We start from the raw sequence: 15,565 nt of genomic DNA, 5'->3' as shown, positions 1-15,565 counted from the left end.
GTTCCTGGACTGGAATTAGGAGACTTGAATTTTAGTTTCAACTCTGTTATTAATAATAGTAAACATTCTTACAACACTCTACTATTTACAAAATATTTTCCTCACAACAACTTTGTGAAGTAACTAGTTCTTCCCATTTTACAGATGAAAAAATTCACCAGAGGTCAAATGACTTGCCCAATATCACACAGTGAGTGGAAAAAATCAGGACTAGAATCCTTTAATCAAGTCCCTGATTCTAAGTCCAGCCTCTCCATTACACTTGACTTGTGTAAGCCATTTTCTTTCTCTGTGCTTCAGTTTCTCCATCTGTAAAACGAAGAGACTGGCCCATATCAGTATTTTTCAAACTCTATTAAAGGGTTTTAAAGAACAATGATTCTCATTTCCAACACATATAAGGAATGGGTTCAAATTTATAGGAACAACAGCTATTGCCCAATAAATAAATGGTCAAAGGATATGAACAGGCAGTTTTCAAAGGAAAAAAATGCAAGCTATCAACAACCACATTAAAAAAATGTTATGGGACGCCTAAGTAGCGCAGTGAATAGAGCACCAGCCCTGGAGTCAGGAGGACCGGACCTGAGTTCAAATCCGGCCTCAGACACTTAACATAAAACTAGCCATGTGACCCTGGGCAAATCACTTAACCCCAATTGCCCCGCCTTCCCCCCCCCCAAAGTTACAAAATCAAAGAGATCAAATAAAGAGGAAAAGGACTCATATGTACAAAAATATTTTTATCAGCTCTTTTTATTGTGAGAGAGAACTGGAAACTAAGAGTCCTCATTAATTGGGGAATGGCTAAACAAACTAAGATTTATGAATGTGATGAAACACTATTGCACCATAAGAAATGATGAAAGGAACAATTTTAGAAAAAGCTGGGGAGACTTGTATAAAATCATGCAAAGTGAAGTGAACAAAACCAGAAGAATAACTGACATAATAACTACTGAATTGTAAAGACAAATGACTATTTAAGACTTTAAGAACTCTGATCAATGTGATTCCGGAGATGACAAAGCCTGCTTCCCTACTCTTGACAAGAGAGGTGAACTCAAGAAGCAGAAAGAAACACACATTTTTGTAGATGGCTAATGTGAAAATTTGTTTTCACTATGTGTATTTGTTGTAAGGTTTTCCTTTTTCTTTTTCCAATGGGGGGAGGGGGGAGGAGAGACCAAATGTTTTTAAATTGAAAAAAAATTTTTTTTAAATTAAAACAAAAGGAAAAAAAACTCTGATGTTCCACATGAGGGGAACAAGGGTTTTACTAGAAAATCTCATGATACTATTTTCTTCTTTAATGTATTACCATAAATTAAATTTAAATTATTCACAAATCATAAGTACTTATTCTATATGACAATTTTTCAGTATGAAAACTGGCTTAATTTTTTTCAGAATATATAAACTATTAGTTCCAGATCTCAGTTGGATTAGTTTTGACAGGTATTATCAGAAAGCTCTCAGATGATGGACTTTCAACATTCAGAAAGTCCCTAGACAGCTTTGGTTTCAGACTAAATAGCCCCTGCCTCCTTATGCTCCTACCTGTTCCAGGCAACTTCGGCAGGCTTCCTGGATCAATTGCTCTGCATCAACATCTTCCCCAACATTGTCTCTGACGTTAAATGCTGCTTTCTGAAAGAACTAGACAGAAGAGCAAGGAAAAGGTCAAAGGCCTTGTCATCACACCTTTCCACCTTGCTGCTCACCAGTCAGGTCACCAGTCAGGGTAACAACAGTAAATGATGGAGCAATTCTGCTCATTTATTTCAAGAATATAACTAACAGGGATGGGAAGGGTGGGGGAGTCATCAGAAGAGGTTTGCTCTTCTAGAATGTCAAACAAACTGGGATTCTTCAAATTTCAACAGACATTTTTAAAAACAATTTATGTTTATTTTTAGTTTACAACATTCATTTCCACAAGATTTTGAGTTATAAATTTTCTCCCCCTCTTTCCCCTACCCACCACCCCAAAACATCGATCCCACTGTGTACCTCCTCCCCAAAACTGCTCTCTCCTATATCCTCCTCCACCCCACTCCAATTTTCTGGTAGGGCAAGATGGATCTCTATACACCTATACACTCTATATACCCCAGTGCCCGTGTATCTTATTTCCCTTCAACAGACATTTTTAAATTGACTATTATAATCATGGCATTGTTTTAGGCATTGTGATTATAGAGATAAAAATCGACAGTCCTTGCCTTTAAAGAGTTGACCTACTGGAAGAGGGATGGGAGGGAGATTGAGATTTCATATTAAGTAGGGTATAATGGAGATAAAGGAAAGATCCAAAGTATTCTAAGAAAATCTCAGGAGGGACTTTCAGCTGCAGAAATCAAAGAAAGCTTTATGGAAGAGATGGCACCTGACCTGACCCTGACTGAAGAGGAGGATTCTAAAAGGAAGTGGTGTACTGAAAGCATAAGGCGTGATCAGTCTCCTAAGTGGGATGTAGAGAATCGTTGCTGCAAAGAAGAGCAACCCTCCCTTTGACTTCGGGCCTTTCATCTTCTGCTTCACATGTCTTTTGAGGGTAGAGGGGCACCTTTCACTCGACTGTGAACATTCTCACACCAGGTCATACCCTTAACATTCCAGTGACTTTGAATTCTGGTAAATCATCATCCAAAACCTATTCTATACCCCTACCCCTTGATTCTCATCCCTCTCAACCTTACCCCTAAATCCACCCAGTCCTTCCCAGTCCAGACCTCAGGAATTCCTTAAGCAACAATCTTTTCTTCATCTTAAATCTTTTCCTCTCCCACTCCTTCCATTGACTAGTTACTACTGAAACCAGGTTTCTCCCTGATGACACAGTCTGTCCTTTATGTGCTGCGCCTTCCCTCATTCTCCTTGGTTCACTAGCAGGGGAGGGGGAGATGGAATATTCTTTGCTCCCCCTTGACATTTTTAGGTTCTCCCTCTACTTCCATCACTCTGTAACCTCTCTTCCTTTGAGGTCCATGCTACGCACAGCTACCACCCAATTAAAATTCTAGTAGTTATTGTCCATCACCCCCTTCCCCCATCCCCTCCCCAGGTTAATTCCCTTCCTTCCTCAATGAGTTTGACACCTAGCCTACAATTTTTGTTTCTTCCTCAACTCCTGCCCTTATACTGGGGGACTTCAACAAACATACAGATTCTCAAATATCTTAACTACTCAGTTCTTCAACTTACTCACCTCCCATGAGCTGCTCCTCCACTCAACTTCAACCACAAACAAAGATAGTCATATCCTTGGTCTTGCCATCATCTACAAACGTACTGCCACTATGTTTAAGAACTCTGAACTATTCTTATCCTACCAAAATCTACTGGCTTTTCACCTCTTCCTCTGTCTTCCCTTACAAAAACCCTACTCTTTGTTTGCACTATGACCTAGAATCCCTTTACCCCTCAATTCTCTCCTAGGCCTTCTCCCCAGCATCAGCCACTCTCTCCTCTTGACTCTTTGGTGAACCAATTCAATGCTATACCAGCTTCCTCACTTGACTCTCTAGACCCCTTATCATAAGGCCAATAATGAGCAGCAAAGCCTCAGCCTTGGATTACTCCCACCACTTATTACTTTTACTCCAACATAAGTGCTGCTGAATGGAGGTGCAGAAAATCATGCAACCAATCTACCTGGGTCCACTACAAATTTATGTTACACAACATCAACTGTGCCCTCAATACTGCTAAGCAATCATCCTGTATTTCTCCCTTATCAACTCACTATCCTACTCTCCACGGTGGCTCTTTAAAACATTTTTATCCTTCCTCATACCTTCTACAGCTTTCCCTTACTCTCTCAGCTGAGAACCTTGCCTTATATATTTTACAGAAAAAATTGAGACCATTCACAGTGAATTCCCTATTCTCCCCTCTTTCTCATCTTCCAGTACTCAGATGCCATCTGACACTTTCTCTTCCTTACTCCCTAACCAACGGCAACCCTTCTGCTTATTCAAATGATCCCATTCCTGTTGGAGCCACAGGTGTGAAAGACACTGTGGCAGTCACAAGATGCTGGAGGGGGTGCATGTGACATCTGAGGGGCAGAAACATGGAGATGTGGAGGCCGACTTTGCTGGGCCGTAAGGGCTGACATGGCATTGAGCGCAGGGCCGTGGGAGCCGACTTTGCCAGGTTGGGAAAGGCCGACGAGGCATTGAACGTGCCTTATCAACACGGACTCCTCTTAACACATACTCCTTTGCCCTGCACTCGAGAGAGTGCACGATTGGCTCCCATATGGCATGTGACTGTAAGAAGTATGATAAGGATATTAGGGAAAAAGCAAGGGGAGGCTCCCCCTCTCTCTCTTTTCTCTTCCTCTCCCTCTTTTCTCTTCCTCTTTCTCTCTGTCCCACGGTTCCACTCTGCTGTGTTTTGATGGCCACACTGTTAAGATGTAACTGAATAAATAGCAACCTCGCTTGGCAACCTCCGTGTCCTTGGGTGTTCTGTGGGGGTGTTCTTCTTGGAGACAAGAAGCCGGAGACGTCCGAAGACCGGGTATAAGGTAAGACAAGGCCAGAGCTGGGAAGAGCCCAGCAGCTGGCTCCCGAACGTGGGGCTTATAAAGGGACCTATATAGGGACTGATATAAGGGCCTTGTTCAGAAGACCCCCACAGCCTTACTTAAGCTTAGAAGCCTTAAGTAGGAAGCCGGAGGGAATAAAAGACAACATAGGTCAGGCGTTGCACCTCCCAGTTGTCAAGCCCACTGACACGGAAGTTTATGCGAGGCAGATTTATAACCTAGTAAAGAACAAGGGGATAAAAGTGAAACAAAAGGATTGCCAAAGATTTGTAGAAATTATCTGGAGAACATCCCCTTGGGTAGAATATACTGGCCTAGATTTACAGAGATGGGTTGTGATTGGGAACCAGTTAGCATCCTATGATAGGGACAATCCAGGGCAGATTAGGGACTTAGATTTCATGATTTACAGTCTGGTAAAAGCGTCCATTTATGGACCCATCCCCCCGATCAATGTACCCCAAGCATCTCAGACGGGGGAGTCTCTCCTAGGAGAAAGTACTAGTTCTAGTGAAGAAGAGGCAGAAGATTTGGTACGTGATAGTATCACTGAGAAGAGGGCTAAAAAAGCTAAAAAACAGGGACTGAAGGGAGTGCCAGAAATTTACCCGCCACTAGATACTTTCTCACAGTACAGAAGGGAAGAAGAGACAAAACAGGTCAAGCCGACCAAACAGGAGAGAAAAATACAGCCTCCTGATAAGGGCGAGAAAGTACAACCCCTTGATAAAGAAGAGAACAAACTTCGTAAACAAGTGGAGGCGCTCACAACAGCCTTAGAGACAATGTGAGCTGCTTCCTCCCCCAGTGCCCAGTCCTCCGCCTCCGCCTCCTCCTTCTCAGTTCCCATTCTTTCCTGGGGGGGGACGGCGCGATACTGACACCTAGCGGGCGTACTAGGCCTAACCTAGTGACCGCTTCTTTGGAAGAGGCTGTTTTAGCTGGGGAGGACTTGACTGAATGGGACCCGGTCCTAATGCCTGTTAATTTGAATGATCCTGGTCAGGAGTACACTCCCGTACCTTTCAAGTTGTTAAAAGACCTGAAGCAGGCTTGTACTGATTACGGACCGAATTCACCTTTTGTGATTCAGACTTTGACTAATTGGGTCGCACCGTGTTGCATCGTGAGTTGCATCGTGCACACGATGCAACTAATTGGGTTGCATCGTGTGTACTCCTGGAGACTGGGAAGCTTTAGCAACTGCATGCCTTACCCCCGGTCAGGCTTTGATATGGAAAGCCGAGTGGCACAAGGAATGTAAGTCCTTTATTCAGCGCCATGCTGTGCCCAATCCAGAGGAAGCATTTGAGGCATTCACCGGGACAGGTAGACACTCTACCCCAGTAGCTCAGTGTCAACACAGCCCTGCAACTTACATCGCCCTAAGCACTTGTGCCCTTAAAGCATGGGAAAAAGTGGAACAAACCGGGGTAGCTAAGGCACATCTGACTTCTATTAAACAAGGTGCTCGGGAATCCATCTCCGATTATGCTTCCCGTCTACAGCAGGCTGTGGATAGGGTCATAGGGAAAGGAGAACCTGGCACAATAATATTCCAACAGTTATTGAGAGAAGGGCTGAATAAAAGCTGCAAAAGGGCTGTAGAATCTCTGCCCAAAGACGCTCCGCTGAATGAAATCATAGAGAGATGCAATGATGTGGATTATGAAACCATGTCCGTTGAGGCCATGGCAGCAGCGGTTGCCTCTGGAATTGCAAATTCACTAAGATAAAGAACCTCTACTCAAAGGTGTTTTAGATGCGGGAAGTTAGGACATCTTCAAAACATGTGTAGGAAGGCACCTCCAGGAGGTGGGAGATCAGGTTTCTCTTTATGCTATGCTTGTGGAAAGCCAGGACATGTTGCAAAATTCTGTAGAGCCACCAAGCCTGGGTCGGGAAACAGGCGGAGGGGCCCCAAGCGGGCCCCAAATGCATATCCAGTGCTGACCCCCGAAGGCCCTGGCCAAAGAGAGATGCCCAACCAGCAATATCGAAGGTTGTTCCTACAGACCCAGTCCAAGTAGATGCTGCAATATATGTGACTGGAGAGTTATTGATTCCCCCTTTCTCCACGATAGATGTGGCTGTTGACAATATAGAGTTTAATAGTTGGCTGCCCAGCTCCCTCTATAGTTATTGTACACACCACTGTAGCATACCCAGGAGAGAATTATATTTCGGTGACTAACCCTCACTCCTACCCAGTGAAGCTCCCTTGTAATGAGCCAATAGCCAGGAGAATTCCTTTGAGAAAACAGGAGGAACTACAGGTGGCTTTGACACAATATATAACAGGGATGAGACCTTTGATAGTGATTTATATCAATGGCAGGCCATTCAGAGGCTTGCTGGATACCGGAGCAGATGTCTCTGTTGTTAGAAAAGAAGAATGGCCACTCGAATGGGAATTACAAAGAGAGAATGTTGGAGTTACTGGAGTAGGAGGACCTCAGATTGCTGAAAAGTCAAAACAATTTTTACGGTGGGCAGTAGAAGATAAAGAAGGAATCTTTCGACTATTAGTTATAACAGGACTGTCCTCTTCCCTCTGGGGACGGGATATTATGGAAGGAATGGGAATTTACCTGCAATCAAACTAGTTGGGGCCACCGCTATGTTAGCACTGCCCAAATTAAAATGGCTCCCGCATAAATATTGCTGGGTGGAGCAGTGGCCCCTATCAATAGAAAAGCTAACAGCCTTACACCACATAGTGGAAGAGCAATTACAGGCTGAACATATAGAACTTTCATTCAGCCCGTATAATTCCCCTGTGTTTGTTATAAAGAAAAGGAGTGGCCAGTGGCGAATGCTCACTTATTTGAGAAAGATCAATGACCTTTTACAACCTATGGGAGCACTTCAACCTGGATTACCTTTACCTAATATGGTTCCAGAAGGATATAAAGTAATGATTATAGACATAAAAGATTGTTTTTATTCTATTCCTCTACATCAAGAGGATAGAGAAAAATTTGCCTTTACTGTTCCTTCAATTAATTTGCAGTCACCTGCCAGGAGGTATCAGTGGAAGGTATTACCATAAGGCATGGCAAACAGCCCCACCTTATGCCAATGGTTTGTAGATCAGATTCTGCAACCTATAAGGTTGGGACATCCAGAAGTTGTCATTATACATTACATGGATGACATATTATTGGCTACAGAAAAACAGGAAAAGCTACAAACAGTTTTAAAAGAAGTATTACAAGCTTTATCTGAACAAGGGCTAATAGTAGCCCCAGAAAAAATACAGTCAGAGCCTCCTTTTAAATATTTGGGATATGTTATAACTGATGTTGTGGTGAGGAAAGAGGCCCCAGAGATACAGCCCCAAAAATATAAGACCCTCAATGATTTCCAACGCTTAGTGGGGAGCATACAGTGGGTTAGAACCACTGTGCCAATTCCTCCATCCGTGATGGCACCTTTATATGATTTGTTAAAAGGAGATTCTGACCTAAAGTCCCCTAGGAATTGGACTCCTGAGGCTTTAACAGCTTTGTCTCAGATCCAGAAAGCTTTTGGGGCTTCCACAGTTAGATTGAGGGCAGGGGAAGAAGTGTATGTTACTTGCCTACAAGATGAACCTCTGTTTGGAGCAATCTTTCAGAGTCATGGAATTATTGAATGGATATATCCTAAACATAGTGGAAAAACTTTAGTTCCTAAATTAGAACTTATAAAGGAATTTGTCACAGGGGCGATACAAAGAGTTATCATGGTCACTGGATGCCCACCAAAAATATGGATCAAAGGCTTAGTAGAGTCTATCCAGTCAGGAAAAGCTGATGAGGTTTTAGATTTATTGCCATACTGTCTTCAAAGTTCTCCAAAGTTACCTATTTTAGCCCAGGTGTTTCAGCAGTTTGAAGTAACTATGCCACATTGTATTATTAGCAAGATTCCTGTGGATGGCCCTAATGTCTTTACAGATGCCACTAAGCAAGGGAAGGCCAGCATTTATTGCCCACAATTGAGAATACAGTTAGTGTTGGATACATCTTTTGATTCCACTCAAAAAAATGAACTATGGGCTATCATAAAAGTTCTAGAGAAATTTCATCCTCCTTTTAATGTAGTAACAGATAGTCTGTATGCCTGTAATGCTATCAAAATGCTACCCGATACTTTTATTAATCAGACAGCATCTAAGATCGGGAAGCTGCTCCTGTTGGCGCAAGAACACCTATTTCAGCTGAAGGCACCTATATACATCATGCACATCCGTTCACATACAGCTGGAGAAGGACCAATATTTGAAGGGAACAAGGTAGCAGATGCTTTACTAGGATCAATATGGATAGGGACTCTTTCTCCCGAGGAAAGAGCTATAGCAGCACATAATAGATTCCACCTGTCTGCACGGTCATTAAGACACCTTTATGGTATATCCCGCCACCAAGCTGCTGATATTGTGAAACGCTGTTTAGCTTGCATACCATTTAGACCACCTCCCTCTCACTCCTCTTTTAATCCTAAAGGAGAAAGACCTAATGAAATCTGACAAATGGATATTACTCATTGGAAGCAGCAATTAATACATGTTGATACACATTCTGGATTCCTTATGGCTTCCATACAGCCTGGAGAAGCAGTTAGGCATGTAATTGCACATATGTTTTATTGCTTTAGTGTGGCTGGAGTTCCACATACTTTGAAAACAGACAATGGTCCCTCCTATACAGCCAAAAGTTTTGCAAAATTTTGTGATGAATTTCAAATTCGCCACATTTGTGGTATTCCATATAATCCCACAGGGCAGGCTATAGTTGAGAGGGCAAATAGAACACTGAAAACAATCCTTCTTAAACAAGAAAAGGGAGAGAAGGATGATGTTGGGGTGAAACCCCGGAGAAAAGTGACACAAACAGCATTACATATGGCAGTGTATACCTATAATTATTTAAAATTGGGGAATGATGACTTAACACCTGCCTTAAAATTTTGGCATCTTATGCCCAAACGAGGTACACTGAGAGCAGGGATGCATATAAAGGAAGACAAAGAAAGGGGAACCGAGTGGTGTGGAAAGATATGAAAGGCCAATGGCATGGCCCAGGGAGGGTTTTAACGTGGGGGCCAGGATATGCTTATGTCATTCCAGATGGAGAACCTGAGACAGGAGGATCTTGGGTGCCAGAAAGAACAATCCACAGGTACCAATCCCCAGGACAAGGTGTGCCAGAAAGAGAAACACAAGAAACGCCAGAGAAGGAAGAGGGGACCGAGAGCCAGAAAGCCGAGATGGTGGAAGTGGAGAAATCCACGAGGTAATTGTGGAGTCAGCTTGATGGCCATGCAGGCGATGGTCCTCTGTGCAGTACTGCATGTGACAACAGTGAATGCAGAAAGAAACTGGACGCAGTTAACACCCCCAGAGGACCAGGCTGCTGACATGCAGGGACAATGGACCTGGGCTCTCATAAAACATCCACCCACAGTACACCTTGTGGGGTGGGGAGAGCCGACTCCCACATTTGAACTGAGGGGGAACATATCTCGCCTAGTAGGGTCGATGGTCCCTGAAACAAAACGAAACACCATAACGATTTCCAACCTCAACTTCACATTTTTAACACCTTCTTACCCCATTTGTTTTGCGGAAACAAGTGTTCTAGAATGTATTGAACTCAAACCACATAACATGTCCACGGGACGACGACGGGCTCGAGATTCTACTCACCCGTCCAGCCTGAACATTACTATGTTGGCAATTCCACATGAACAGCAAGGGTTTCTTAATGGTAACCTATCTACCGATCTCTCTGGCTGCAAAGCTGGAGAAATGGACACATGGTCACACATAGTGGCCTGTAGTACAGGACATTCGATTCGGGGGCAGGTGGGAAACATTGCAGACATAGAGTTAATCTTTTGGGACAGTCCAGGAAACAAGGCGTGGCAGCAATTGGCAGCACCTGTCCCTTGCACTAAAACAGGGAGATGTCATCACGACCTCTGGAAAGTCTGGGCCACCATGAATAAAACTCAGGCATGGGTGACGGTCTGCCAATGCACCACCTCAGACACAAATTGTACTGACAATACATATGAAGTGTGGTATCACATCTTTGCAGATGGGATGAATTATACCCATTCTCACAATGCGACTTGTGACATATTTTTATATAACTTCTTGGGGGAAGTTTGGGCCCCGCAAGGTTATGCCTTTTTAGATTGTTCCAGCATTAAGACTACTAAACTTCAAAGCATTCCACCTCAATATAAGGTGGAAGTGCATGAGTGTGACTTGAAACAATTGATAAATCAGTACAGCCCAAAGAGAGGTGCACTAATGTTAGTTAAGCAACCCAGGTATGTCATTATACCAGCAAAGGCCGCAATGCCCTGGGCAGCATCCCCAGGAGAAGCAGCCTGGAAGACTTTAACAGATATGATAAGGAGGGAAAAGCGAGAGGCATTGGGCCTTGTGTTTGATGTTGTAAATCTAGTTATTTCCGCCTTTCAAGAATTTCAAATACAACAGCTATATGACCAAGTGGGATATATAGCTTCACAATTGAAAACCTTTATGGACAAAGAAACAAAAGCATGGGATTTGCAGGCTAGAATAGATAAGGGTATTCAAGGGGAAATATCAGCCTTGAAGGAAGCTATTCTTGCAGTGGGTAATGAAATGGCTCTAGAGGAGGTTTTGCAAGCAATACCCTGCCATTGGAAGTATAAACCCATAATATGTGTTACTCCTCTACCTTTAAACCTTACTGGGTCTAAATTTCCTGCATTATGGGAAAGCGTAGAGAAACATTTGCAGGGTGCCTTTCTGGCAGCCAATGTATCTGAAGAAATAGAACAATTGACATTCTTAGCCAGAGAAATTCAACAAGTGGCTAATAATTTTACCGTACCATCAGGTGGGCCTCAAGATTTAGTAGATTGGATACGTGGTCATTTCACCACTTCATGGCTTACGGGGCTGGGAGCCTCCTTGTTGCAAATGCTACTTATAGTTATCTTTAGTTGTATTGCACTTCGCTGTGCTTTTTCTATTTTATATGCAAGTTTGCGACATGCTGTTGCTATGGCTATTCCCCTTGGCGGTCACCCGCAAAACAAGAAAAGGGAGATGTTGGAGCCACAGGTGTGAAAGACACTGTGGCAGTCACAAGATGCCGGAGGGGGTGCATGTGACATCTGAGGGGCAGAAACATGGAGATGTGGAGGCCGACTTTGCTGGGCCGTAAGGGCTGACATGGCATTGAACGTGCTCTGGAGCCGACTTTGCCAGGTTGGGAAAGGCCGACATGGCATTGAACGTGCCTTATCAACACGGACTCCTCTTAACACATACTCCTTTGCCCTGCACTCGAGAGAGTGCACGATTGGCTCCCATATGGCATGTGACTGTAAGAAGTATGATAAGGATATTAGGGAAAAAGCAAGGGGAGGCTCCCCCTCTCTCTCTTTTCTCTTCCTCTTTCTCCCTCTCTCCCTCTCCCTCTTTTCTCTTCCTCTTTCTCTCTGTCCCACGGTTCCACTCTGCTGTGTTTTGATGGCCACACTGTTAAGATGTAACTGAATAAAGAGCAACCTCGCTTGGCAACCTCCGTGTCCTTGGGTGTTCTGTGGGGGTGTTCTTCTTGGAGACAAGAAGCCGGAGACGTCCGAAGACCGGGTATAAGGTAAGACAAGGCCAGAGCTGGGAAGAGCCCAGCACATTCCAACCCACCTACTCCAACAGACTGTTTCCTGTCATCCCCTATCTTTCACTTACTTGCAATCTCTCCCTGTTGATTAGCCCATTCCCTACTGCCTATAAACATGCCAGTGTTTCCCCATCCTCAAAAAACTTGATCCTTTCATTCCTGCTATCAGCCTTTATCTCTTCTGCCCCTTGTAGCTGAACTCCTCAAAAAGGCCCTCTATAATGGGTCTCTCTACTTTCTTTCCTCTTACTCTTTTCTCAATCCCTTATAATCTGGCTTCCACCTTTCATTCCCCTGAAATTGCTCCCTCCAAAGTTACTAATGATCTTTTTAGTGGTCAAATACAATGGCCTTTTCTCAATCTTCATTTTCCTTGACCTCTTTGTGGCCTCCATTTTCCTCGACACTGCTGATCACCCTCTCCTCCTTGATATTCTCTTCTCTCTAGTTTTCAGGATACCACCTCTCCTAGTTCTCCTCCTGACTATTTGACTGCTTCTTCTCAAGTTTCCTTTGCTGGAGCCTCCCCCAGATCACACCATCTAACTGTAGATGTCTCTCAGGGTTCTGTCCTGGGCCCTGTTCTTCTTCCACACTGATGATCTCACCAGCTCCCATGGATTTAATTACCATCACTATGCTAATGATTCTCAAATCTACTCATCCTGTCCCCAAATCTCTACTGACCTATAATCTCCCATCTCCAACTGCCTTTCAGATATTTGAAGTGGATATTAATTAGACATCTTAAACTCAATATATACAAAATGTAACTCATTATCTTTCCCCCTAGACCCTCCTTAACCCCTACCTTCCCTATTACTAGAAAGAGTAACACCATCTTCCTAGTCCCTAAGCTCACACCCTGGAAGTCATCCTGGACTTCTATCTTCCTCATATTTACTAACAAGATGAGGCCTTGCACAACATTTAATTGTGACCTGGGCATTCCAGAACAATTTAATCATGTCTCTGTCCTTCCAGTTTTAATATCTGTGCTAACACAGCCCCTAGTATAAGTAAAAGGTCTGAGAAGGTTTTCTCCATATCTATTTCATTATGTAAATGAACACAATCCCATTATTATGAAATTTCAAATGTGATTTAAATACAATGATGTTATGTAGTAAGAAAGACTTGAATAAACTTTACCAGAAACAGCCACTAACCTCCTTGAAAACAGTGAGTTACAGCAGAATACAAAAAAGGATTGGGGCACAGGGGTTAGGGAGAAGCAGTTAGCTGATGCTTTGACTAACCAATCTTATCAAAAACTTCCTGAATTGAATATTTGTTTAAGTCTGTAATCTGATTTATGATTTGGGTTTCTTTTCCTGAAGCACTGGGGATTGCAGTAGAAATGAATTCATTTGTAATCAAGTTGTTCCAAACAAAGATTTTGAGGTTGGTTGGCTGAACCACAAAAGTGATTTATCTAAAGCACCAGTTTGATTAGGTCACTATCCTACTCAATAAACCTCCTATTGTGTCCAGGAGCAAATATAAAATGCTATTTGGCATTCAAAGACCTTCATAACCTCTCCTACTTTTTACATAAGCCCCCTCCTACTTTAGCAGTCTTCTTATACCTTACTCCCCACATACTCTTTCATTCAGTGACAATGAGCTCCTGGCTTTTCCATGAAGAGTCTGGGCCTCTTTCTCTGGCTGTCCCCAATGCTTGGAATGCTCTCCCTCATCTTCACTTACTTACCTCCCTGCTTCCTTTAAGTTCCAGCTAAAATCCCACTTATGGGAAACCTTTCCAACCCCTCTTAAGTGTAGCGCCTTCTCTCTATTAATTATCTCCTATTTATCTTACATGTAGCTTGCTTTGTATACTTGTTTACGTGTCATCTTCCCCATTAGATTGTAAGCTCCTTGAGAGAAGGGATTGTATTTTGTCTCTTTTTGTATCCCCAGTTTCTAGCATACTGTAGGTGCATAACAAATGTTTACTGATTGATTAACCTTCCTGAATGCTAGGAAGTAGAAAACGACATGTCCAGTTCAGAGAATAGCTAGGAGTCCTGTTCAGTGAAAGGCTGGAGAATGATGTTGGTGTCAGACTTTGGATGGAGACTGGAATTTCATACTCAATATTATACTGAAGGTTTCTGAGTAGAGAAATGACATGGTCAGACTTGTGTGTTAGGAAGATGATTTTGGCATCTAAGTGGAGGATGAAGGAGAGGGGAGGCACTGGAGGCAGGAAGACCAGTTAGGATATTACTACAATTGTATGAGTGAGAAATGATGAGGTCTTGAACCAAACTGGTAGCAGAGTGAGTAGACAGAAGGCAAGAGTTGTGAGACATAGTGGAATAGACTTAATAAGTAATCTGACGTAAGGAAGTGATGAGAGCCTGAAAACTCCAACAACTAAAATCTATAAATTCACAAGGAGTTTGATAAGATCTGTTCTTTCCCTATTTTTATAAACAAAAAGTAATGTAATATTGGAATTAATTGTTCTTTGAATGTTTAACAGAATTCACTATTAAATCCATCTGGTCCTGGGGTTTTTTCTTTTAAGAGTTCCTTTATGAACTGTTCAATTTCGTTTTCTGAGAATGATTTATTTACATTCTTAATTTTTTTGCTAATCTGGGTATTTTATGATTTTGGAAATATTTGTCCATTTAATTTATTAGCTTTATCGGTATACAAAAATTACTTTTTAGTAATTTCCTTTACTTCCTGTTTGTTTTGTATTTTCCTTTTTCATAAAATTAAAAAAAAGTTTTTTTTTGCTTTTTTTTGGAGGGCAATTGGGGTTAAGTGACTTGCCCAAGGTTACACAGCTAGGTTGTATGTGTGTGTGTGTGTGTGTGTGTGTGTGTGTGTGTGTGTGAAGTGTCTGAGGCTGGATCTGAAGCCAGGTCCTCCTGACTCCAGGGCTGGCATTCTATTCACTGCGACACCTAGCCACCTACTTTTTCATTTTCGATATTGGCAATGACAAATGTTGGAGGGGATATGGAAAGATAGGGGCACTAATGCACATTGGTAGAGCTGTGAACTGGCCCAACAATTCTGGAGAATAAATTAAAACTATGCCCAAAGGGCTATAAAATTGTGTACACCCTTTGATCCAGCAATACCATTACTAGGTCTGTGCCCTAAACAGATCAAAGAAAAAGGAAAAGGAGCTATTTGTACAAAAATATTTTATAGCAGCTCTTTTCATTGTGCCAAAGAATTGGAAATGGAAGGGATGTCCACCAACTGGGGAATGGCTGAACAAGTTTGGTATATAATTGTGGTAGAATACTATTGTGCTGTAAGAAATAATGAAGGGCATAGTTTCAGAAAGATTTGGGAAGTAATG

General features: G+C 42.6%; 1 protein-coding gene across 1 annotated transcript in view; it reads right to left on the bottom strand.

Moving 5' to 3' along the window:
* Positions 1-15,565, bottom strand: part of DNTTIP1 (deoxynucleotidyltransferase terminal interacting protein 1) — a 30,221-nt gene that overhangs the window by 9,571 nt on the left and 5,085 nt on the right. The window contains exon 4 of the mRNA XM_069107819.1: positions 1,561-1,659. Within this exon, the coding sequence (XP_068963920.1) occupies positions 1,561-1,659 (99 nt within the window). The remainder of the gene's footprint in view (positions 1-1,560; positions 1,660-15,565) is intronic.

This window comes from Petaurus breviceps, unplaced genomic scaffold (genome assembly GCF_028583685.1).
Source record: "Petaurus breviceps papuanus isolate PSGF00001 unplaced genomic scaffold, PetGlider_PUasm1.0 90281, whole genome shotgun sequence".
NCBI lineage: Eukaryota > Metazoa > Chordata > Mammalia > Diprotodontia > Petauridae > Petaurus > Petaurus breviceps.
The sequence above is the reverse complement of the archived record's forward strand: the minus strand, read 5'-3'. Positions and strand labels throughout refer to the sequence as shown.